The 26,369-nt window shown below is 40.3% G+C and overlaps 1 protein-coding gene across 4 annotated transcripts in view; it reads right to left on the reverse strand.

Annotated features, from left to right (window-relative positions):
* UBE2W (ubiquitin conjugating enzyme E2 W) overlaps nucleotides 1-26,369 on the reverse strand; it is a 59,558-nt gene that overhangs the window by 25,087 nt on the left and 8,102 nt on the right. For all 4 annotated transcript variants that reach the window (XM_036338549.1, XM_036338547.1, XM_036338550.1 and 1 more), the window contains exons 2-3: nucleotides 12,252-12,343; nucleotides 7,066-7,168 (exon numbers count right to left, since the gene is read on the reverse strand). In XM_036338549.1, coding sequence (XP_036194442.1) covers nucleotides 7,066-7,168; nucleotides 12,252-12,343 — 195 coding nt within the window. The remainder of the gene's footprint in view (nucleotides 1-7,065; nucleotides 7,169-12,251; nucleotides 12,344-26,369) is intronic.

Consider the following 26,369-nt stretch of genomic DNA (forward strand, 5'->3'; position numbering starts at 1 on the left):
AAGATTTCCAAGCATCAAGCTCAACCGTACAATACTGAGGTCTTACCACAGGAAGGCATACTACTATGTTCAGACTGGTGCGCTAGAAGTAATTATAAAGTCAGATACCTAATCTGGTGTTAGGTTAGGTCAAAACACAGCATATATAGAAAACAGGCTATAATTATAAAAGCCAATTGATAATATGGATACCAAGATTTCTCCAGGGACAATGGGAGAGAATACTTTTTTCCTGATGAAAACTGAAAGTAGATGAAATAATGTGTAACCATAAAACTGAACACACAAGCAGAGAATTTACTGTAATAAACTAAATTGGTATCTAATTATGAATAATATATGATTATAGGTAGTCTAGTGTAAATGGTGAATCTTTGACAAAAGTGACTGGGGGTTAGATTTTAACATAGTTTTCAACTCAATTCCTCCCCTTGGTCATCTACTATGAATTGGCAGCATCAGTATTAACCGTTTTCCCGGTCTTTCATAATTACCATGACCATACAGCTACACCTGTACTGCAAAGACAAAATTTCTGGTAATAATTAAACTAAGATTGGGTTCCCGTGGACGGTAACCATTCTCTCCGTTATGCCCTGTGATCTTCTAGCCTACCTGTCTTTCCTGTACCTTCCCTCCGCTTTACTTCCAAGGCTTGAATGAACCGGGTTCATTGTCAGATATCCTAGGTGCTAGCTAGACCATTTAAGGCAATAGAAATTGTTATTAAGACTTTGGAAAGCTTACCTGCCATCATATGACAGAGCAAGGAGAATTGGAGCACAGATAACAGGACGAGGACACTATGAAGACAGGTTTGGGATCTCCACATTAGGGAGTTCTCAGAAACTAAATGAAAGGTCTATGTTCAGGGCATGCAAAGGAGGGGAATAAGGGTGAGGGAGAAATGACTACTCTTTTGCCCCAATGTTTCGAAAGCTTTGTAGTCAAGGCAAGTATATTTTCAGCACTGCTCTTAGCATCAATATGGTTTCAAAACTAAAGTGTCCTCTTCCTCCTAAAAAAATATTCCCCTCCTATTTCTAAAATGCCTAACATTTCTCCAACAAAAATTATTTGAAAGCTTAAAAACAACTATCACTGGGACATTTACAACCTAATATAGGTGTGCTTCAGATCTGTTTTATTCAAACAGGATGCTCTGCCCTAGCTGGTTTGGCTCAGTGGATAGAGTGTCAGCCTGCGGACTGAAGGGTCTCGGGTTCGATTCTGATAAAGGGCACATACCCGGGCTGCGAACTTGATCCCCAGTAGGAGGTGTACAGGAGGCAGCCAATCAATGATTCTCTCTCATTTTTGTTTCAATCTCTCTCTCCCTCTCCCTTCCTCTCTGAAACAAACAAACAAACAAACAAACAAACATAAAACAACTAGGATGCTCTGACAGGTGAATGGGGTCTAAGATAGTGAATATTTTCAGGAAGGGAGAGTTGTGAATGTGAAGGAGGAGGTAGAAAGGAAAAGAAGCAAAATAGTAAAGACATAAGCTTGAAGACTTCATAGTTTTTTGTTCTTTTTGTGTGTGTGTGTTTTTAAAAAATATATATTTTATTGATTTTTTACAGAGAGGAAGGGAAGGGGATAGAGAGTTAGAAACATCGATGAGAGAGAAACATCAATCAGCTGCCTCCTGCACACTCCCTACTGGGGATGTGCCCGCAACCAAGGTACATGCCCTTGACCAGAATCGAACCTGGGACCCTTGAGTTCACAGGCTGATGCTCTATCCACTGAGCCAAACCGGTTAGGGCAAGACTTCATAGTTTTGATGGAGACTGACCATACCTCCCAAGTCCTTTGAGATAAACTTCAAACTCCTTCACATTACTGTTTTGACAGATTCCCAAATATCCATTCACTTTAATCTCTCGTTGTAGCCCTCCAGGATCTACACACAAAACCACAACATAAGCTCACAGAACTCAGAAGAGGCCACATTCTCTCATGCCTTGCCCGTTTGACATAAATAAACCCTTCTTGTTCCTTAAGTCCCAGTGCAAACAGGTTTTTCAACAAAAAATAATTGAAAGCTTAAAAACAACTAAAGACATTCTACTCTAAATCAGCCACTGCTTTCTCTTTGCTCCCAAGCATACAATCACACTTCCAGTTGCAGAGCCCAAAACTTGTGGAGTCCTCCTCGACTCCTTCCCTTCATTCACATTCCAAGGTGATCCATCAGCAAATTCTATTAGCTCAACCAACTTTTAAAATAGGTATAGCCCCCTATTGAGTGGTTGAGCATCGACCCGTGAACCAAGAGGTCAGGGTTTGATTCCCGGTCAGAGCACATACCCAGGTTATTGGCTTGATCCCCAGTGGGGGCTGTGCAGTAGGCAGCTGACCAGTGATTTTCCCTAATCACTGATGGGTTCTCTCTCTCTCTCTCTCTCTCTCTCTCTCTCTCTCTCTCTCTCTCTCTCTCTCTCCCCCCTCTCTTTATCTTTATCTCTCTCCCTCCCTCCCTCCCTCTCTGAAATCAATAAAAATATATTTAAAAATAAAATAAATAAGTACAAAATATGGCACCTTCCATGACCTCCACTGCTACCCTTCCTGAATTACTTCAATAGCTTATCTGGCCCTAGCTAGTTTGGTTCAGTGGATAGAACATCAGCCTGCGGACTGAAAGGTCCACGTTCGATTCCAATTTTGGTCAAGGGCATGTACCTGGGTTGCAGGCTCCATCCCCAGTAGTGGGCATGCAGGAGGCAGCCAATCAATGATTCTCTCTCATCACTGATGTCTCTCTCTCTCTCTCTCTCTCTCTCTCTCCCCTCTCTGAAATCAATAAATATATGTATTTAATAAAAGCTTATCTGGTATCCCTGCACCAGTGTTCCCAATAGTCAATTTGCTATGTAACAGCCAGCTTTTACCTTTTAATTTTAAGTAGGATCATGACATTTCTCTACTCAAAATCTTCAAAGGTTTTCCATTTCATTCAGAGTAAAAGTCAAAATTCTTACCATGGGCTTTAAATGTCCTATCAGCCCAAATTACCTTTGCCCTATGCCCTACACTTCCCCCCTTGTTTACATAGCACTCTAGGGACCACTACAGGAGCACTGAAGTCACCTGCTCTTCCCCTCACCTCTGTCACATGGTTCACTCACTCATCTCTTTCAGATCTCTGCTCCGATGCCACCTTTTCAGTGAAATCTTCCCTAATCACTCTTTCAAAACTACAACACCCTCATTCCTCTTTTCTGTCTCCCCCCCCCCCCACTGTTTTCCATACTATATGTATTTTACTTACTGTCTGTCTCTTTCCACAAGAATACAAACTACATGTAAGCAGGGGTTTTTTTTCTCCTATAGTTTTGTTTACCACTGAATCACCAATACCTAGTCCAGGATCTGTCCTATGCTATGTGCTATATAAATACTTACCAAATTAATGAATAAATGGCTACCTGTCCAAATATTAAACAGATTATAAGGCAGGACCAATGCTTTTTAATTTCTGTACTCCCATCTCTGAAGTACACAGAAGAGTATTTGGCACACAATTCATGTTCAATACAAGTTAAATTAGCCATTTACCTGCATGCTAATATAGAAAAGTAGTATATACAAAAATATTGTATTTTCTGTATGGCTGGTCGTAAATGCACATTCGTTGAAACCAGTGATGAAAAGGTGTCTCATCTTGGCTCTCATATTAACTGAAAGTTTTTTGTCATTATTTTCTTTAAAGCAAATGGCCAGGCAAAACACCATTATTTTAGATAGGTAGTCTTTTCACTATAAAGTGAAATAATGTGAGATAAATTATAACTAGTAGGGGAAAAAACACAGCACACTATCATGTTTATGTACGGTTTTAAAGATCTCACTCACAGATACAAAAGTAATAATTTCACAATGAGATTGGTCTATTCTAGTGCTATTTCCCCAAATTCTACTCTTGTAAATAGTGGTCAATTTAGTGTTGTTCATTGCACAGGAGATTGAATGACTAGCCAACCAGAGCCAGTGCTGCCAGGTCTCATCCAATATAATCTTTGCTTTGAATGAAGAAATTTACTACCTCAGAGCAATGGGCTTCTACAAAGTCTGTTATGACAAACATCTTTAAATCTATATGCATATCAAGCGTTTATTGTTTAGACCCATTATAATTACATTATAACCATAAAGATGATGTGATTAAAAATAATATTTAACTATTACTGGACTCAGAGTAGTTCTGTCATGTTCTCAATCCTGGATATTAGGATATGCAACTTCTACGACCTGGGAGAGACTAAAGGATGAATTGATGTTAAAAACAGAATCCTCGTATTATTCCAAAAGTTTGGGAACAAGTACCCTGGAGCTTACAAAGGTATCATTCTACAAATGATCTTTCTCCTCCAGAGGTAACCTTACTGAATGGATAAATAGGCATTTTTTTCCCATGCTGGTACTCACTCCTAATTGGCTGTCAACAGAGAAGTAACTTGGGTTTGAGTCGTGACTATTCTACTAGCTAGCTTTTAAACCATGAACAAGACATTTTACTTGTATTAAGTTTCAATTTCTTCACTTATAAAGTGAGGATGAACCCATCTCCCTCTAACCTCTTCATTAAGAGCTATTACAAAAAAAATGAGGATGGATGTTACATTACAAAGTATAATATAAATATCCTATGTAATAAAAGGCAAGTCAACCAAACGGTAGAACAACCAGTCTCTATGACGCACACTGATCACCAGGGGGCAGTAGCTCAATGCAGGAGCTGCCCCCTCATGGTCAGTGCGCTCTCACGGGGGAAGTGCTGCTCAGACAGAAGCTCTGAGCTGGGCTCATGGCTGGTGAGCACTGCAGTGGTAGCACTCTTGCCTCCATTGCAGCGCTAAGGATGTCTGACTGCCGGCTTAGGCCCGCTCCCCGTGGCGAGCAGTCAAGATATCCCCCAAGGGTTCCCGGACTGCGAGAGGGCACAGGCCAGGCTGAGGGACCCCTGTGAGTGCACAAATTTCGTGCACCGGGCCTCTAGTTCAGTGATGGCGAACCTCTGACACCCGTGTCAGGTGACACGCGAACTCATTTTTTTGGTTGATTTTTCTTTGTTAAATGGCATTTAAATATATAAAATAAATATCAAAAATACAAATCTTTGTTTACTATGGTTGCAAATATCAAAAAAATTTCTATATGTGACACAGCACCAGAGTTAAGTTAGGGTTTTTCAAAATGCTGACACACTGAGCTCAAAAGGTTCGCCATCACTGCTCTAGTTACTGTATAATAGAATGCATGAAGGTAATGTATAGCTAAAATGATTAAATTCAGACTTGACCATGAATGGACCTAAGTTAAAGAGTATTTAGACCTGACAGGAAATAATGAACCATTAGAGGTTTTACTGAGGAAGGTGGTTCCGTGTGTACTAGTACATATAAAAACCAATGAGGTAATTGTGACTTCAAAGAAATCTAATGGCACTGTAAAAGGATGGGTAGGGGTGAAAAGAACTAGGATTAGCACTGATAGTAAGGTAAGAGCAGAGTGACTGCTAAAGGATCTGAAAAACTGCACTTAGAGTGTGGAAAACAGAAGAATTTTAACGCAAGCAGTGAAAAAAATATCTCCTTATTTTGTAATTGGAAAAGATTGAGTTTAGATGTGTTATGTTTGAGATGTCTGGAGTTATTTAAATAGAGATGTTCAAGAAGGGAGTGAAATTAAACATCAGAAGGGAGAGCTTATACTCAGAGCTGTAGACCTGGGACCAGCTGCTTAGGATGGTTGAAGTCAGAGAAGAGTGAGAAGAGTAAGGGAGAGCTGAATAAAGAACTCCAAAATCAGAAGGCTGGGCAGAGTACATTCGGAGAAAAAGAATTTAAAAAATATGAGATAAGATAATAAAGGGAATTTATTACAAATGACCATATGTTAAAAATGAAATTCAAATGATGCTCGTTTGATATTTGATACAGAAATAAATACTAAGGATTAGAGGACACTTTTGACTTAGTTTCACGTTTACAAAAATAGTATTTTCCTGATGAAAAATGTGTGAGCTCCCACAGTAAGCCTCCAGTAGTCAAAAACTTCCAAGTTGGTTAGTTGTATTCTCCTTCCATATACTCAAGACCCCGTTGCCTTCAAGCATTAACAGTCAGCAATGATGCTAATAAACCAAAAGCAACAATAGAAAGTGAATATCATTTTCTGGAGAGAAGGAAGATAATTACTTTTGTTTTTTATTATAGTCTATTTCTATTAGACTATGGTATATTCTTTAAAGTAGCAATGCAATATGACTTTCCTTAAAAATAACATATTTTAGCACCAAACAGGTTGAATTTCAGGTATTTGGGAAATTTAATCATCCAGAACACCTCATTACCTAGCAAAATAAACAGAGTTGGCATTAAGTATTATCATTTTGCCACTACGAGTAGCTCATTTACCCTTACCAAGCCAGAAATCTGAAGTCATCTTAGAGTCTCCTCTAACCTCCACCGATTATTTATTCACCCTGTTAAACAGCTCTCAGAAATGTTCCTCCACCACTATTTTCCCCTGTCCGAGTATGAAGCCATTAACTGACAGCGCCTCAAATTATAATGATCAGATTTGGGGCTCAGGGCTAGATGTTTAACATCTCATGATATACTCTGCTCTTGCAGTGCTAAAATGTTGCAAAGACAGCATGTCAATGCAAAATCAAAGAAGTGCTCCTTTGAACAAAGCACTTGCCTCTTTACAATGTCATTCTATCATCTTATCTAGGAATGCCTAGCTATTCCAGAATGTTAAGTTCTCTCTCCGACAATCCATAGGCCTGGGTCAGATTTACACCCCTTTTTATTAACATCTATGGTTAAGAAAGTTTTAAGTTGTTGGAAGTACAAAAGTAGCAAAGACCTAATCTCAATAATGTAAAATGTTCAAAAGATCCTGGTTTACATTATGGTAAGATAAAGGAAGAAATCTATTTACATAATTAAAATAAATTTACTTTATCAAGTTTTTCTTTGTCAAAAATCACCAATTTAGCATTTTGCTATAAGAAATACAATGAATTTTTAAAAAGCAAGGAGTTACCTGAGGAGAGTCAAAAGGATATCGACTACTAAACTTAAATAGAAGTTGAAATTTTTCCCCTTCATATAAGGTACCTGGTGCACCTTCCATGTCTACAATCCACCTAGAATAGAAAAAAAGAAATTAAAAACTTCAGAGAAAAGGGATTGGGGCAAGAAGGAGAAAAGATAACACGAAGAACTTCCTCTATGCCAGGTTTTGGGATAGGAGTCATTTGTGTATAATAGCATACTTCATCCTCCTAATAATTATAAAAACAGCCATTCACATTCCTGGAATGCCTGCTCAAGGGTTAAATAACTAGATCAAGGTCAGACAACTAGCAAAAGACAGAGACAAATTTTATCCCAGGTCTCAAAAAACAAACATAATAAATAATGAATGAATAAATCAAAAACAAAATAAAAACCTAACTCAGGGTGATAACAGCAAAGCCTGTGCTATTCCTACTCAATTTATCCTATCTTATTTTCTCAAGATTATTTCTATAATGACTAAGAAGATTTTATAAATAACATCAAACTAATTAACTTCCATTCTGATATCAATTATTTTAGAAGCAATGAGGGAAGTATCAGCAATGACAACTGAGAACTACAGTCATCTGACCGACGATCTCATCAGTGTTCTAAAGAAGACGAAACAGGAAAAAGAAAGCTAAGCTGACATTGGTCCATGTACTCTGATGGGCATTCAAAATTCTACATGGCTTTTCCTTAGTTTCTCATTATGTCTCAACTGTTTAATAAAACCCAGAATAGATTTCTCTGGTATCAATGCAAGCTTACTTTGTTTCCACGTATAAAAACCATGAATATAAAATAGAGACATAATTAGGAACTCATTCTTATGGCTTTGGTCCACTTTGCTTCTAAAATACTGCCCCATTATCTTTCTCATCAAAATCTCTATTTCTCTACCTTCCCCTTCTCCATTTGATTTAAAAGAAAAGAACAACAGGTAATGTATAAAATATACTTATATCTCTGCACTTATAGTAATTATTGTACACCTGACCAATTCCTTCAATGTTATGCTTTTCAGGTATAAAAATTCATTATTTTAAATACAGGGAAACAAAAGAAAGAAAGAAATGAGAATATAGTTTTGGGGTTCTATTCATCACACCACTTACTATTGATTAAGAGTATGTGAAATAATAAATGTGCCTATTCTCTCAAAGCAACAGCGAATGTGGACAGGCTTTTAAGAGCACAGCTATTCATTTTCAGAATGCATGCTGAATACATATGTGGTAAAAAAGATATGACCACAGACCCAAGAGGCAATATTTTACAGTGAAATTAGATAGATCTGCCCCTTAGATAGCTGGGTGGCCATGAGTAAGCTATTTAACCTCCCCCATTTTAACTATTTCAATTGTAAAACAGGTATTTTCAAAGTGTTGTTGGATACATAACATTACATATGCAAAAAAACCCTAGCACATTCCTGACAGCAGAGCCAGAACACAATAAATTAAATACAATGCAAAAGCTGCACTAAAAAACAAAATCTAAAACTATTCTCTTTACAAACTAGGTAGGTCCTTCCTAGCCATCAAAATCCCCTTTTAGCCCTAACTGGGTTTGGCTCAGTGGATAGAGCATCGGCCTGTGGACTGAAGAGTCCCGGGTTCGATTCCGGTCAAGGGCATGTACCTTGGTTGCAGGCACATCCCCAGTAAGGGGTGTGCAAGAGGCAGCTGATCAATGTTTCTCTCTCATCGATGTTTCTCACTATCCCTTCTCCTTTCCTCTCTGTAAAAAGTCAATAAAATATATATTAAAAAAAAAAAAATCCCCTTTTTATCCACCCCCCCTAATCTGTACAACCACTGCAAAGCGATATTCTGAGGAAAACTCAGGACTTCCTGGTAGCCTTTCATTCTGTTTTATAAGGTAATTTTTAGGACAATGTACCATAAATTTATGTGATCTACCCAAGCACAGCCTTTTAAAAAAAAGAAATCCTTGCCCAAGGATTTTTTTAATGATTTTTTTTTTTTTTTAAGGAAGAGAGGGAGAGGAAGAGGGAGAGAGAGACAGACAGACAGACAGAAAGACCCCATACCTGGGGATTGAACCCTAACCTAGGGATGTGCCCTGACCAGGAACCAATCGAACCTGCCACCTTTTGGTGTATAGGAAAATGCTCTAACCAACTGAGACACCCAGCCAGGGCTACAGCTTTTAAACAGCTAAGCAAATACCTCAATAATCCCTCCAAAGCTGGGTGACAGGTCAAAAAAGGCATAATTTTCTATTGTACAGTATACTGTACTTTAAAATAACATTTTATTAATTAAAAAGTGAAATATGATCACCATAGAAAATTTAGAAAACGTATCAATGAAACAAAAATCACCCATAGGTAATTACTGTTAAAAGTTTTTTGGGTACATCTCATTCTAGTCATTTTGTGTTGCAGTTTCTTTATCAATGGTATTGAAGACTAGTAGTTGCATTATGTGCACACTTAATTACATAAATTCAAATCATCAGTGTTTATGATTTCAATCACAAGCACCCCTCCGCCCCCCAAAGTAAGGATGAGATGGGAGCAGTCTCAGTTATTAACTTCTTGTGAGTAGCTGAGATTCTAATGTTTAAATATAGGTTTGAACTGCGCAGGTCCACTTATACGCGAGTATTTCTTCAATAAATATGTAGAGTACTGTAAATGTATGTTCCTTCTAGTCAATCTGTTTATATCTCTATTCCTTCAGATAGCACAGGGGTTTATTAGGTTAAAGGATATGATACTCGTGTTTTTAAAGGTCTTAATATATGCTACCATAATGTCTTCTACAAAGCTTAATGTGCTTTCATCATCTTTCTTATCCATATCCACATCCCATATAATCCCACGAAATAAAACTTTTGTGATTCATTTATGTTATTTTAAAAGAAAAATTACTGCCAGACAAAAATCTCTAAATGCATTATTCAAAGATAATGCATGCTGTTTTCAAAAGAAACATCAACAAAATGGCAACCAGTCAAATGGGAGAAGATATTTGCAAACAATACCTCTGACAAGGGGTCAATATCCAAAATATCCAAAATATATAATGAACTCATACAACTCAACAAAAGAACAATCCAATTAAAAAATAGGCAGAGGACCTGAACACTTTTCCCAAGAAGACATACAAATGGCCAACAGATATACGAAAAGATGCTCAACTTCACTAGCTATAAGGAAAAGGCAAATCAAAACCACAATTATATACCACCTCACGTTAGAATGGCTATTATCAATAAGATAAGAAATAATAAGTATTGCAGAGAATATGGAGAAAAAGGAACCATTATACACTGCTGATGGAAATGTAAATTGGAGCAGTCTCAATGGAAAACAGTATGGAGTTTCCTCAAAAAATAAAGAATAGAGCTACCATATGACCCAGCAACTCCTCTTTTGGGTATCTACCCAAAATATTTGTAAAGATATAGGTATTCCTATGTTCACTGCAACATTATTCAGTGGCCAAGACATGGAAACAACTTAAATGATCTTTGACTGATGACTGGATAAAGAAGATGTGGTATGTATATACAAGTGAATACTACACTCAGCCATAAAAAAAAGATGGAATATTGCCATTTGAGACAACATGGGTGGATCTTGAAAGCATCATGCTAAGTGAAATAAGTCACATAGAAAAGGACAAGATCATAAGATTTTATTCATATGTGGAACATAAAACAAAAACAACAAAAGAAAAAACAAAATAAACTCACAGACACAGACAACAGCATGGTAGTTACCAGAGGGGAAAGGGGGAGGTCGAAGAGGGTAAGGGGGGAAGAATACTAGATTTTGGGTGGTAAGTACACAATAAAATATAGAGATGTTATATTATAAAGTTGTACACCTGAAACATATATAATGTTAATAACCAATGTTACCCCAATAAAATTAAATTTTTTAAAAAAAGTAATGCTGGCCCAGCTGGTATGGATCAGTAGTTGATCATCAACCTATGAACCAGGAAGTCATGGCTCAATTCCTGGTCCAATTCCCAGTCGGAGCACATGCCTGGGTTTCGGGCTTGGTCCCCAGTGTGGGGCATGCAGGAGGCAGCCAATCAATGATTCTCCCTCAGCATTTATGTTTCTCTCTCTCTCTCCCTCTCCCTTCCTCTCTGAAATCAATAAAAAAATATTTTTTTTAAAAAAGAGACTGTTATAGAACTAGAGATGTGCATTGCATTTTCAAACATCAATATATCCATCTAAATATCAACATATTAATTGCCCATATTCCTGTTCTTCATGTTTGACTCCTGCCTTAATAACTCAAATGTCAAAGTGAAAGGTAACGAAGTTTTTTCTTCTAGAAGGACGAGTATGACCCCCAACCCTCCATTGTGTGAATTTTGGTTACTTTTGCTCTCTCAACCTAAAATATCCTATATAATAAAAGCCTAATATGCTAAGTGTCTGGTCAACCTGTTGGCCATTCAATCAAAGCATAATATGCTAATGATATGCTAAGGCCACTCAACCACTCGCTATAACGTGCACCAGTGGGGTCCCTCGGCCTGACCTGCGCCTTCTCGCAATCTGGGACCCCTCAGGCGATGTTGGAGATACGGTTTCGGCTCATCTCACAGGCCAGACCGAGGGACCGTTTAGTCACAATTCAATATTTGAATTGTCCTTATTTGTCCTACAAGATGGTCTATGGTAAACTTGTAGGCTTCTATCCTTTTTATGTTTTTCTGGAGATTTTTTTTAAAGGAAAGGAGCAATTATTTTATATTTTCCCCCTATTTCAGAACATTCGCCCTTAGTTAACAGAATTATTAAATCACAGGAACAGTAAGAATAGACCATACTAGGTTGTGAGATCTTAGAATGATACTCGTGAAAATATTTTAAACTAAGTCAAATTCATTTTTAAGAGAGGGGACGCATCTCTCTCTACTCTTCTTGGTATCATATCTGGGAAGATACTTCTGCTCCACTCCCAAGGTGCTGAGTTAGAGAGAATACTTGTGTTCCCTTCCACCCTTCACTTTTTCATGCACAGAGTAAGGTCTGTTAACTGTATTTACCGCTTGCTGGAAGAGAAGTGATGAAATATGAAAACAATTATATATTTAATAAAATAAGTATACATTTATACATTACACTGATAATAAAATAAACTAAGTACTTTAAAAATTAAGTACTTACTGTGTAATTGAATTTTGAACACTCTTTTCATTTAAAGTCATCCCAGGAGGTGGGTCATTTTGCAAAGCCAACAGTTCTTTCTGCAGTCGTTTCTGGAAAAAAATACCAATAATAATTTGTACCTTTTTGTTATATGTCTAAATATATTTATAAAAATTGATGTTGTAAAGGGTTATGAAGAGCAGCCAGCTATCTACAAAACTTCATAGCTATTTCATGGAGGTTTGTAAGGTCTCAGCCTAGGTTATAAGTGTTGAGTGTTAGTAGTGCTTCTTTTACTGTTTTTCAACTATAAATATAATCCAAAAGAACATGTCATTTCAGACATGAATAAGTTTTAAATAGTTATTTATAATTTACAACCCATATTTCTGTTTTCTTAAATATCATCACCTGCACATTTTTAACCTTTCAACACCAGAATATAACATATCAGGGCCCAAGATATGTAAATTTATTTTCCGATATAACAGATGCCCCCAAATGGCTATGTATTTTGCCTTCTTATTTGTACAGCTTTTATTGTCCAACTCTTCAGTTATTATCACTAGTGTACATTAATTTATAGTACACAACAACAAAAAACTCACAGAAGCTCACAATTTATGGGTTTAAAATCCAAATAATTAGAATTGTATGCAACATTATAAAGATTATGAATAAACATCTTTTCTTGGATTAGACAAACATAAATATCTGTTCAGAACTCAAGAACTTGCTGCTTAAAAGCTAGTATCAAAAAAAAGAGCTAGTATCTACTTTTGTCTGGACAAATATTACTATCAATATAGCAATGTTTCTAGATCTTTTCAATATATGACATCTTTAAATAAGCTTAACATAACCCAACACAAATACAGTTTAGAAAACAACTCCCCTTCTTTGTTGAGAATCACTGTAACAGAACTTATAAATGGCTCTTTAGTTGCCAAGAATGAAAAGTTTTCCTCAGACCTTGCAATATCATAATTGAAAGTAATGATGAAAATAAGATATCAACTACATACAATTCCCCCCAATCCCATTCTGACCACACCCCACATTATCCAGCAAAAGGGTTTGTTTTGGCAATTATATCATGTTATTTTGGTGTAACAAACTCCAACTCATCTCCAGTGCTGGCATTACATTGACTAACATTTACTGCTTCATGTGCTCTTTTAAAAATCTATTTATTATTGACTAGAGGACCGGTGCACGAACTTTGTGCACTCGGGAGGGGTGGCGTCCCTCCGCCTGGCTTGCACCCTCTCACAGTCCAGGAGCCCTTGTGGGATGTCCAACTGACAGCTTAGGCCCGGACCAGTCAGACATCCTTAGCACTGCCATGGAGGCAGGTGAGGCTCCCGCCACCACTGATGCACTTGCCAGCCGTGAGCACAGCTTCTGGTGCACTGACCACCGGGGACAACTCCTATATTGAGCATCTGTCCCCTGGTGGTCAGTCTGCATCATAGCGACCAGTTGTTCTACCATTCGGTCATTTTGCATATTAGCTTTTTATTATATAGGATTGACTGATTGATTTTAGCGAGAGAGGAAGAGAGAGGGAGAAATATCAATTTCCTATTCCATTTATTGATGCATTCATTGATTGATTCTTATATGTGCCCTGTATGGGGATCAAACCTGCAACCTTGGCATGTCGGGATTACGCTCTAACCAACCGGGGGACTTTCTCAATGTCATCAGCAATGTGCAAAAGTGTTTGTTTTCTTTGCAATCTTGCCAGAACTAAAGGTAATCATCCTCATCAATTTCTGTAAAGTTGGCAAAAAAAAATATTCTACCTTGCTTGCTGTTTTAATTTATACTGCTAATGGCTACTTGAATAAATTTTTGTTGTCTACTAACTTAAAATCTGTAAGACTTTCCCAGTTTGTCATTTGCCCTTTATTTTTATTTTTTTAAAATATATTTTATTGATTTTTTACAGAGAGGAAGGGAGAGAGATTGAGAGCCAGAAACATCAACGAGAGAGAAACATCAACCAGCCGCCTCCTGCACACCCCCCACTGGGGATGTGCCCGCAACCCAGGCACATGCCCTTGACCAGAATCGAACCCGGGACCCTTCAGTCCGCAGGCCGACGCTCTATCCACTGAGCCAAACCGGTCTCGGCTCATTTGCCCTTTAACTTTGACGTTTGCCATGCACACACTTAAAAGTTATATTATTAAATATATTTTTTTAAAAAATCAAATAAATGACGATTTCATTAAAAAAAAGAACCTGAAATTTAAATTTGGTTAAGTTATTTATTTCATGTGTCCATTTTATTTCCCTTTTTAAGGTCTGGATGAGACTTCTTGGGAAGCCTCTAAGAACTTTACTGTGGGCTACATGGGGCATTAGAAGCCAGAGCACTCATCCTCCGGACTCCTTCCCAGTGTCTGGAGGTGCTATCGAACCACAGACCCTGCCAGGAGCTTCCCTAAGGCAGTAGAGTCGGGCCAGGGGGCCACTAGGCAGGCCCTAATTTTTTCTTTAAAAAAAATTTATTTTAGAATCATGTCTTTCTGTATATTAACTTGGGGAATATCAGTTAATATTTAGGAAATAAGATTTGAGGTCAGCCATCTTCCAAAAAAAAATTTTTTTTGCTCATTTAAAAAAGTACAAGTTAACTATACACCTTTTATCCATGAGTTTAGGAATTGTAGTGATATGACTTAGAAAGCATAATGGCCTAAGTATTTTCAAAATATAAGTTCATGTGGAAAAGAATTTTGTTTATGTGTGTGGAGGAAACCTATAGGTTTAAAATAATACGTCAGCCAACGATTTAAAAGACCTTTAATTGTTTTGTTTTTGAAGCCACCCTTGTCTTCCTATGAGGAAGAATTGAGAGGGGATGATTCTCTGTGTAAAACTCCAAATTGGTGGTGTTGACTTTTGAGCTTGAACATTTTCAGACTTGATTAAAACTTGGTTTATTCTAATTTCTGTCTCAAGAGTTTTTTTTATGTGGTAACTAGTCTTATAACATGTATGTATCATATGTTTGTTCATCTAAAGCTTTTTAATCCAAATAAAAATGGAGTTTGCAAAGTGAAAAAAAAAATTAAATTTCACTGTGCTGGAAATGAAAATCTGTTTAGTCTTTGAAACACATTATTTGGCTTTCAGTAGACCACAGTCCTGATTTTTCTCCTTTGTGACCACTCACTCCTTTTGGGCACTACTGTACCCCGAAAGCACGAGGAAGTGATTTATACATTTGCCTCTCTTTAGGCTATGGGCTTTTAAAAAACAGTCTTGTAGCTTTTTGCATTCCAATCTGATTTTTGAAGATGTCAATTTAAAATAAGAATGAGTAGCTTCATTTATTGACGGCTTTCCATTTCCTAAGGGGGGGAAAGTTTCAATAAGTTATTAGGAGTTAAGGTCTCTAGAAGTGTATTTAGAATTCAGTAGGAAAGAAAACATTTTCTTAATATGCCTGAATCAGTATTTTAAAATAAAATTTTATTGCTTAGCATCTCACCCAGAAATAAATGGCAATTGTTATAATTATTTTTTAAATATATTTTTATTGATTTCAGAGAGGAAGGGAGAGGGGGAGAGTTAGGAACATCAGTGATGAGAGAGAATCATTGATTGGCTGCCTCCTACATGCCCCCTACTGAGGATTGAGCCCACAACCCAGGCATGTGCCCTTGACCAGAACTGAACCCGAGACCCTTCAGTTTGCAGGCTGATGCTCTATCCACTGAGCCAAACCAACTTAGGGCTGTTATAATTATTACTATATTGCCGGGGAGGGGGAATAGTGGTTGTTATTGTCATGATATTAATGAGCACCAACAAATTTTTTTCCAATCTTGCTCCTCTATTATCCTTTCATCTTTAGTTTGTTGTTAGATGAAATTGGAAAGAAAACTTACTGGCCATTGTATGTACTGCTGTATTAGCAAGCTTTGTCATATATATATATATATATGGCTACATTTTTAGTATTTTCCCTCATTTGTTTCTTCCTATGTTAAACAAGGATTTCTATCTTTTAGAATAGTTTCTTAAATCTGTCACTTTGAGATAAAACTTCACAAGATGTGAGGCCTAACTCCCCATCCCCTTAAACTTGCTCCATTTCTCATCACATTTTAATATACCATATACTTACTTGTTTTGTTATTACTGACCATCTTCCCCCTCTCCCCCATCATTTAAGCTTTACAGGCCCAGGAATCTTGTCAGTTTGTCCCTTTATGCATTGCCATTGTTAGTATCTAAGAGGAATATATTCTGTTCTTTTTTTTGTTTGTTTAAAATATATTTTTATTGATTTCAGAGAGGAGAGAAACAGCAATGCTGAGAGAGAATCAATGATCAGCTGCCTCCCACATGCCCCACACTGGGGACCAAGCCCACAACCCGGGAATGTGCCCTTGACCAAAATCAAACCCAGGACCCTTCAGTCCGCAGGCCGATGCTCTATCCACTGAGCCAAACTGGCTACGGCTTGTTCTGGTTTTGATTTATAATGACAGAACTATCATTTAAATGTTTTGTGCCTTGGTTTCAACATACATTAGTGTGGGATAATACTTATATAAATGCATTAGTTTAGAAGCTGAACTACTTTATATATTAACTAGGGGCCCGGTGCACGAAATTCGTGCACTGGGTGTGTGTGTAGGGGGAGTGTCCCTCAGCCCAGCCTGCCCCCTCTCACATACTGGGAGCCCTCAGGCGTTGACCCCCATCACCCTCCAATTGCAGGATCGGCCCCTTGCCCAGGCCTGATGCCTCTGGCCCAGGCGTCAGGCCTGGGCAGGGGAACCCCAGACCCCTCCGACTGCTGGCTCTGCCCCTTGCCCAGGCCTGATGCCTCGGCCAGAGGCGTAGACCCCCATCACCCTCCGATCGCCTGATCGGCCCCTTGCCCAGGCCTGACGCCTCCGCCAGAGGTGTCAGGCTTGGACAGGGGACCCGCATCTCCCCCAAATCACTGGCTCTGGCCGCCGCCAAGGCCTGAGGCCTCTGGCCCAGGAATCATGCCTGGGCAGGGGACCCCCATCTCCCTCTGATCGCTTTCTCCACCCCCCGCCCAAGCCTGACGCCTCTGACCCAGGCTTCAGGCCTGGGCAAGGGGACCATCATATCCCCCCAATCCCCGGCTCCGCCCCCACCCAGGCCTGATGCCTTGGCCAGAGGAGTTGACCCTCATCACCCTCCGATCACCAATCACCGGATCGGCCCCTTGACCAGGCCTGAGGCCTCTGGCAGAGGTGTCAGGCCTGGGCAGGGGACCCCCAGCTCCCCGCAGTTGCAGGCTCCGGCCCTGCCCAGGCCTAACGCCTCTGGCCTAGGCGTCCGGCCCAGGCAGTGGGGACCCACAGCTGCAGTGGCCCCGCGATCGTGGGCTTTGCTTTAGGCCCAGGCAAGGGACCCCTAGCTCCCGGGACTGCCAGCTTCGACCGTGCCCAGCTCCCATCGCTGGCTCCACCCCTACTTCCTGCTATCACTGGCCAGGGCGGCAAAGGCACCTGATTCTCCGATCATGGCTGGGGGGCAGGGCAAAGGCGGCCCTGGGGCCGCCTTTGCCCTGCCCCCCAGCTCTTAGCTCCCCCCTGGGTTTCCGATCACTGTCAGTGGCAGGGGGCTTCTTCCTGCTTTCCCTTTCGCCTCCCTGCATTGTGCCTACATATGCAAATTAGCCGCCATCTTGTTGGCAGTTAACTGCCAATCTTAGTTGGCAGTTAATTTGCATATAGCCCTGATTAGCCAATGAAAAGGGTAGCGCCGTACGCCAATTACCATTTTTCTCTTTTATTAGTGTAGATGGCCTTTTTAGGATGCTATTTAAAAATATTTTAAAAATTCATTTTAGAGACAAGGGAAATATTAATTGGTTGTCTCCAACTGGGGACCAAACCTGTATGTAACCTTTCAGTATATGGGATGACATTCCAGCCAAGTGAGCAATACTGGCCAGGGCACTTTTTTTTTTTTTACTAGGAGCATATCGTTTGATGTGGTATTCTTTAACTTAAACAGTAATGTACACTATAAAACAAACATCTTAGTACATATTTATACTGTCATACCCATCATCTTCAGCTGTCTGAAAAAGGAAATGATCAGGAGCTGAAGCGGCAAAAATCACACTGGGATGAAATGCCATAATATAGCACTGTGCGACACAATGTGGCCCTGTTGCTGGGTCATGCTTTTATTTTATGAGGACTTGGAAAAATCATTCTTAATTTCTCTAGTTAGTTTCCATGAGGTGGTGTGTAATACAGTTTAAGCGCACATGAAGCAGGCCCTGGCCAAGTAGCTCTATAGAAAACAAAAACAAAGTGAATTCGGGGACACTGAAATTTTGCCTTGGGGGTTTCTACCAAGCCAAAGGTGGGGGTGGGAGGAACCAAAAAGTGAGGAATCTAAAAGACCCACATAAAACTGTGACCCCATCAGTGAAAGGATGAACAAGGTAGAGGGTGCAGGAGACAGCAGTGAAATCTGCCTGTTTTGAACTCAGCAATGAGTACAGGGAAAAATTCTTCCACGAAATGTCATAACCTCAAGTGGACATCTACAGGGGTATACAATCTGAACTACTACCTGAGAACCTTAAGCAAGAATTTAATTAAAAGTGTTCCATGAAGTAATGCCCCAGGCCACTGACAGAGCAAATAAAAATCCTGGAAAAATACAAGTTCTATCTTTTGAAGCAACAATTTCACTTCTCAGAATCTAGAAAGATACATTCAAAAATTCATAAAGACCAAATGAGAAATTATTCAGAAAACAATAGCATGCAATACCTGATATAATAAAAATCTATCTTCCCCAGCTGGAAAAGCACTAGTTCCCCAATTAATTTACCTTATGTTCTTGTAGCACTTATATAACTGAGCAACTCCAAGGCAGAAATTATGGTCTATTCATCTTTGTATTCCTAGCATTCAAAACTGTGCTAGGAATATGTATTTTTGCCTCACTGTTTGTAGGAGAAAAATCCATAAACAATATATGTATCAACAGGTTATACAAATTATGACATATGAAAACAAGACTATTAAAAGCATAGAGAATTATGTGGATCTAGGTGTATTAACAACAAAAGAACTGCAAAATATTGAAATAAAGAAAAAGCAAGCAGGAAAAACACATAAAATCCTTTTTCAAAATTTTTTAAGTATATTTTATTGATTTTCTACAGAGAGGAAGGGAGAGGGATAGAGAGTTAGAAACATCGATGAGAGAGAAACATCAATTCAGCTGCCTCCTGCACACTCCCTACTGGGTATGCGCCCGCAACCAAGGTACATGCCCTTGACCGGAATCGAACCCGGGACCCCTCAGTCCACAGGCCGACGCTCTATCCACTGAGCCAAACCAGTCAGGGCCACGTAAAATCCTTTTATGTGAAAACAAAAGCAAGAGATTTATTTACCCAAATGTCATATAACACATACAAGAGATAAGAAAGAAGCACATCCAACTACTTTACAGTAGTTCCCTACTAGCAGTAGAAATGCAGAGAGAGGACATCCCTATTTGCACTATATACTTTTATATTATGACTATTTACAACAAGTAGAAGGGTATTTCTTGTATAATTAGAAAATAAATTTAAGGGCCCAATGGATAAAAAAACACGTCCACATAAAAACATGTCCACGAATGTTCATAGCAACATTATTTATAATAGCCACAATGTGGAAGCAACCCAAATATCCATTAACTGATGAATGGGGTAAATAAAATATGCTGTATATATAAAGTGGAATATTATTTGGCTATAAAAAGAATGAAGTACTAATACATGCTGCAACATGGATGAACCCCAAAAACATTATGCTAAGTAATGACAAAAAAGTCAGTGACAAAAAACCACATATATACCATTTACATGAAATGTCCAAAACAGGCAAATTTATACACACAGAAAGTAGACAGGAATTTGCCAAGGGATGGGGAGACTATCAAGTGGGATATAGGAGAATACATGCTTACAGGCACAAGGTTTCTTTTGGGAATTATGAAAATATTCTTACATTAAATTATGGAGATGGTTGCACACCTGATTGTACACTTTATATGGGTGAATTTTATGACAGATAAATTACATCTAAATAAAACTCAATGATAGATTAAACAGCAGATTAAACACAGGTGAAGAGGGAATTAGTACCTAAGTGGAAGATCGGAAGAGTTTTTCCAGGATGTAACACAAAGGGAACACAAAAGAGAATGGAAGGCAACATTTAAAGAGATAATGCCTGAAAATTTCCCAGAATTGTTGAATACATCAGTCCTCAAATTCAAAAGCCCAATGAATTCCAAAAAACATAAAAAGAATTCCAAACTTAAACACATCACTGTGAAAGTATAGAACACCATCTAAAATAGAGTTAATTCTAAAACCATAGAGAAAATATAGATTACCTACAAAACTACAAAATTCAGAGTGATGGTTATCATTAAAATATTCATTTTTTAATCTCAATTCCAGTTGACATGCAGTATATTAGTTTCAGGTGTACAACATAGTAGACATTTATATAACAAAGTAATTACCTCGGTAAGTATAGTCCCCATCTGACACCATACATAATTATTACAATATTATTGACCATATTTTCTATGCTGTACTGTCCATTCCCATGACTATTTTCTTATCTGGTAATTTGTACAACTTAACCCCCTCCCATCCGGCAACCGTCAATTTGTTCTCCACATCTATGAGTTTGTCTGTTCATTTATTTTGATTTTTAAGTTCCATATGTAAGTGAAACCATATGGTATTTGTCCGATTTATTTCACTTCGCATAATACCCTCTAGATCAGTGGTTCTCAACCTTCCTAATGCCGCGACCCTTTAATACAGTTCCTCATGTTGTGGTTACCCCCAACCATAAAATTATTTTCGTTGCTACTTCATGACTGTAATTTTGCTACTGTTATGAATCATAATGTAAATATCTGATATGCAGGATGTACTTCCATTGTTACAAATTGAACATAATTAAAGCATAGTGATTAATCACAAAAGCAATATGTAATTATATATGTGTTTTCTGATGGTCTCAGGCGACCCCTGTGAAAGGGTCGTTCGACCCCCAAAGGGGTCGCAACCCAAAGGTTGAGAACCGCTGCTCTAGATCCATCTATGTTGTAGCAAATGGCAAGATTTCTTTTTTCTTTTTTTTACAGAGAGGGAGAGGGATAGTTAGAAACATCGATGAGAGAGAAACATCGATCAGCTGCCTCCTGCACACCTCCTACTGAGGATGCGCCCTTTAAGATAAATTGTCAAGGTACAATGCCCTTGACCGGAATCGAACCTGGGACCTTTCAGTCTGCAGGCCGACACTCTATCCACTGAGCCAAACTAGTTAGGGCACAAGATTTCAATCTTTTTTTCTAATGGCAGAGTAATAATCTGTTGAACACATATACATACCTTCTTTATCTAAAAGCTGTAACTATGTTTAAGGGTAAAAAGGCTATCAGAAGCCAGTCTGTATTTCATAGACATCAGTAAATATTCTGTCCTCCGCAAGATCTGAGAGAACCAATCACAAAATCCCTAGAACAAAACCTCACCCCACACAACCTCATACCCTCTCTTCCCACGAACACACACAGACAGATATACACCCAGACACGGCCTAAAGAATAAAACATTCGGAAAAGGGATACAACATCAAGAATGAGAAGTAACCTGAAACACAACATTTCTGTTTTTAGGGAGAAAACGATCACATAATTTCAGTATCAATGAAGCAAGATCTGAGATGATTTGCTGTCAACATTTTAAGGTTTGTGAACTGGAAGCTTAAGAGAAAAACACTGCCCTAACCAGTTTGGCTCAGTGGATAGAGCATCAGCCCGAAGACTGATTCTTCTTTTCTTTCTTCTTGCCAAGGGCATGTACCTCAGTTGCCGGCTCAATCACCGGTCCTGGTTGGAGCACATGCGGGAGGCAACTAGTCGATGTGTCTCTCTCACATTGATGTTTCTCCATGTCCCTCCCCCTCTATTCCACTCTCTCTAAAAATCAATGGAAAAATATCCTCGTGTGAGGATTAATTTTTTAAAAAAAGAGAGAAAAACACCTACCATCAGAAAAAAAAACAGAATTTCATTGAGGCATTATCTACAAAGTGAAATAATCATCAACCAAATATTAATCTAGTTGAAAGAGATGCATGTAATTAACAGAAAATTTACACTAATTTTAAAATACTATATACGGAGAACCAAGATGGCGGCAAAAGGTATAGACCTGTGCGTGCTGCCTCCCACAACAACACTGAAACTACCAACTGTAAGACAAAACAGCTATCATTCAGAACCATGGGAAAGCTGGCCCAGTGAAAGTTCTACAACTGGAAGGAAAGAAGGAAGCACATTGAGACTAAGTAGGAGGTGCAGAGGCGCCAAGAGCAGAGGTACGGAGTCGCGTGCCAGGAGGGCTGCAGCTGGATGCGCAGTTTTTTTTCTATCAGAAGGGGATACAAGCTCTCGAATCCACTGAGCTTGTTTGGGGGGGGGATTCTGAGGTCCCAGACCCTTACGGGGAGAGGCGGGACTGCCTTGCAGCGGGTTGGAGAGCGAGGGTGGCTTTCTCGCGGAGCTGCTTGCCGGCACTGGAGTTGCGGAGATGCCATTGCTGTTTGCTCTGCCCTGGTGATTCTCTGAGACCCCGCCCTACTCAATTTACATCCCCACCCAAGCTGTGCCAGTGGCACAAAAGGAATCACCTGTGCTTTTGCAGCCTAACCCAACAAACTGCAGATTTCAACTCCTCGCATCCATAAGGGACACACTCAAGAAGCAGAATCAGGTTCGGAGGAAGCCGGAGCCGGACCCGGCTGGGTGGGAGACATGGAATCGCTGTACCAGCAAACGCACAAGCAGGTCCACCAGATCCAGTCTCACATGGGACGCCGGGAGACGGCAGACAAGCAGTCTGTGCACTTAGTAGAAAACGAAATCCAAGCAAGCATACCAGATATTCAGCCAGCTAGAACACCTGGAGATTTTGCCCAGCAAGGAGCCTCCAACAAAAGAAAGAATGCCAAACTTCGTGTTGACCAGTTAAAGTATGATGTCCAGCACCTGTAGGCTGCTCTCAGAAACTTACAGCATCAGCGATACGCAAGGGAGCAGCAGGAGAGACAGAGAGGAGCTTCTGTTTCGCACCTTCACCCCCAATGTGGGATGCGGCACCCCCTGTGAGGCTTCGTGAGGCTGCGATGGCCCCTGCGAGGCTGCGTGAGGCTGCGATGGCCCCTGGGAGGCTGTGTGAGGCTGCGACGGCCTCTGCCAGGCGGCAACGCCCCCTGTGAGGCTGCATGAGGCTGCGACAGCCCCTGCGAGGCAGCAACGCCCCGTGAGGCTTGGTGAGGTTGCGACGGCCCCTGCGAGGCTGTGAGAGGCTGCGATGGCCCCTGCGAGGCTGCGTGAGGCTGCGACGGCCACTGCGAGGCTGCGTGAGGCTGCGATGGCCCCTGTAAGGCTACGTGAGGCTGCGAGGGCCCCTGCGAGGCTGCGTGAGGCTGCGAGGGCCCCTGCGAGGCTGCGTGAGGCTGCGACGGCCCCTGCAAGGCTGCGTGAGGCTGTGACGGCCCCTGCGAGACTGCAACGCCCCCTGTGAGGCTGCATGAGGCGGTGATGGTCCCTGTGAGGCTGCGACGGCCCCTGCGAGGCTGCGTGAGGCTGCGACGGCCCCTGCTAGGCTGCAACGGCCCCTGCGAGGCTTCGTGAGGCTGCGACCGCCCCTGTGAGGCTGTGACAGGCCCTCTGAGGCTGCAACGGCCCCTGTGAGACTGCGTGAGGCTGCGACGGCCCCTGTGTGGCTACGATGGCCCCTGAGAGGCTGCGACGGCTCCTGTGAGGCAGTGACGGCCCCTGTGAGGCTGCGTCGGCCCCTGCGAGGCTGTGACAGCCCCTGGGAAGCCGGCGGAACCCCGCAAGCCACCCAGACGGCTTCGTCGACAGCTCACAAACCAGCTCGCAGCCCCACACACAATTATCACCCGAAGGGCGAGAGGGGCGAGAGCAGCTGTGGTGTTGCTTTCTCCTCACTTTTGGTAGCGAAATCCTCATTTTAAACATAAGAGGACACATTATTTTAAAAAGCCGTTACGTGGTTCTGTACCCTTTCTGAGTAGAGCGTGAACAAGTCGTGAGAGACCTTTCCGAACACAGGGACACGTTGCGGATGGAAATAGCTACATTTTCCATGTGTATGACCTTTGACCGGGCAACAAAAAGCGTACACCTATGGATGAGGACAGTGGGGGGGTAAGGGCAGAGGGTGGGGTGGGAACTGAGTGGAGGGGAGCTATGGGGGGGGGGGGGAACAACTATAATAATCTGATCAATAAAGATTTATTTTAAAAAATTTTAAAAAAAAAACTATATACTTTATCCAATTTATTTATTTATTTTTATCCTATTTAATTCTTTAGTTTGTTTAATTGGGCCAGGGAAGAAGCTGAAGCAAAAGGAATCAAAGACAGGGCAAGAAGCAATGTTTGCATATTGTTTACGACCTATTTGAGACGGGGGGGGGGGGGGGGGGAGTATTTACTTAGAAAACATATGCGTGCTTACAAACAATAGATTTGTCCTTAGTGAGTTGAAAATCTACTAAAGACAAAGTACCTCTATATTAAGTATGAGGCAGAAATGAAAAATCCCATGAAAGAGGCAAAATGTGCTGAGAGCACATAAGGTGAAAAAATGTGTACACTGTGAAAACAGGCTAAGTTTGGTGGGTTCATGACGTCAGGTATAAAGCTGTGAAGAACTAAAGTAGATTTGAGTAAAATATGAATTCAGAAAAATAGTACAAAGAGTGGAAGGACTAACTAATAACCTGCTAGAGAGGAAAAAAATATCCCAGAAACAATGACAAGACAAGGGGAGCTATTGAACTAGCCAGAATTCAAAATGGAATTTCAATATAAAAAGTGACTAAAAAACGTTGCTAAGTTTTCCTAGCAAGTAAAGGAGAACAACAGAATGTACACATCCGTAGTAATGTCCACTTCAACCTAAGGGCAAGGGAAAATAGACCCAGGACAGAGAATCAACAACTACCTAACTCCCAGGGATATGAATGGGCTGAAAGAAAGTTCAGCATTGGTTTGCAAAGGGAGATGCCTGGCTCAGCAGTTGAGCGACTCAGGAGGTCACAGTATGATTCCTGGTCAGGGCACATGGCCAGGTTGGGGGCTCAATACCCAGTGTGGGGCGTGCAGGAGGCAGCAATCAATGATTCACATCATTGATATCTCTCTCTCTCTCTCTCTCTCTCCCCCCTCTCCCTTCCTCTCTGAAATCAATATATATTTTTTTAAAAAAAAGGAAGATGCAAGGGCTAGCAGCAATGGCCCTAAAGAAAGGCTATTCACATTTTAATACAAAGCTCCTAAGATTATTTAAAACAACAATAAAAATTTGAGTGTGAGCCATGGTTTGGGTTTGGCTTGAGGGACAGAGCGTTGGCCTGTGAAGTGAAAGGTCCCGGGTTCGATTCTGGTCAAGGGCACGTACCTCAGTTACAGTTCCCTCCCCTAGTCAGAGGCATGTGGGAGGCAACCAATTGATGTGTCTCTCTCACATTGGTGTTTCTCCTCTCCTCCTTTCCACTCTCTCTAAAAATCAATGTAAAAAATATCCTTGGACAAGGATTAAAAAAAAATTTTTTTTTAAACAAAAAAAAAACACTTGAGGTTGTAATTATCCAACTCCATAGATTCATGAAATAAAATTTGTAGGTTTACCTAGGTACACAACTGGTATATAGGAGAATCACTTAGCTCATAACCGAGTCCGGAGGACCACCCAGCAGCCATATCTTAATGCACTTGGTACACTAATCCTCCTCCACAAGGAACTCTCAGGGCAGTTACTTTGTTTCTTTGAATAAAATAGCTACCACAGTGGTCGGCAAACTCATTCGTCAACAGAGCCAAATATCAACAGTACAACGATTGAAATTTCTTTTGAGAGCCAAACTTTTTAAACTTAAACTATATAGGTAGGTACATTGTTATTAACTTAATTAGGGTCCTCCTAAGCTGGCCTTTGCTAAAAACGTCCTCAATCTGATTGAGGTACACTCGCTGAGGTCGACCCCTTCCA

The sequence above is a fragment of the Myotis myotis genome, unplaced genomic scaffold (genome assembly GCF_014108235.1).
Source record: "Myotis myotis isolate mMyoMyo1 unplaced genomic scaffold, mMyoMyo1.p scaffold_m19_p_16, whole genome shotgun sequence".
Taxonomy (NCBI): domain Eukaryota; kingdom Metazoa; phylum Chordata; class Mammalia; order Chiroptera; family Vespertilionidae; genus Myotis; species Myotis myotis.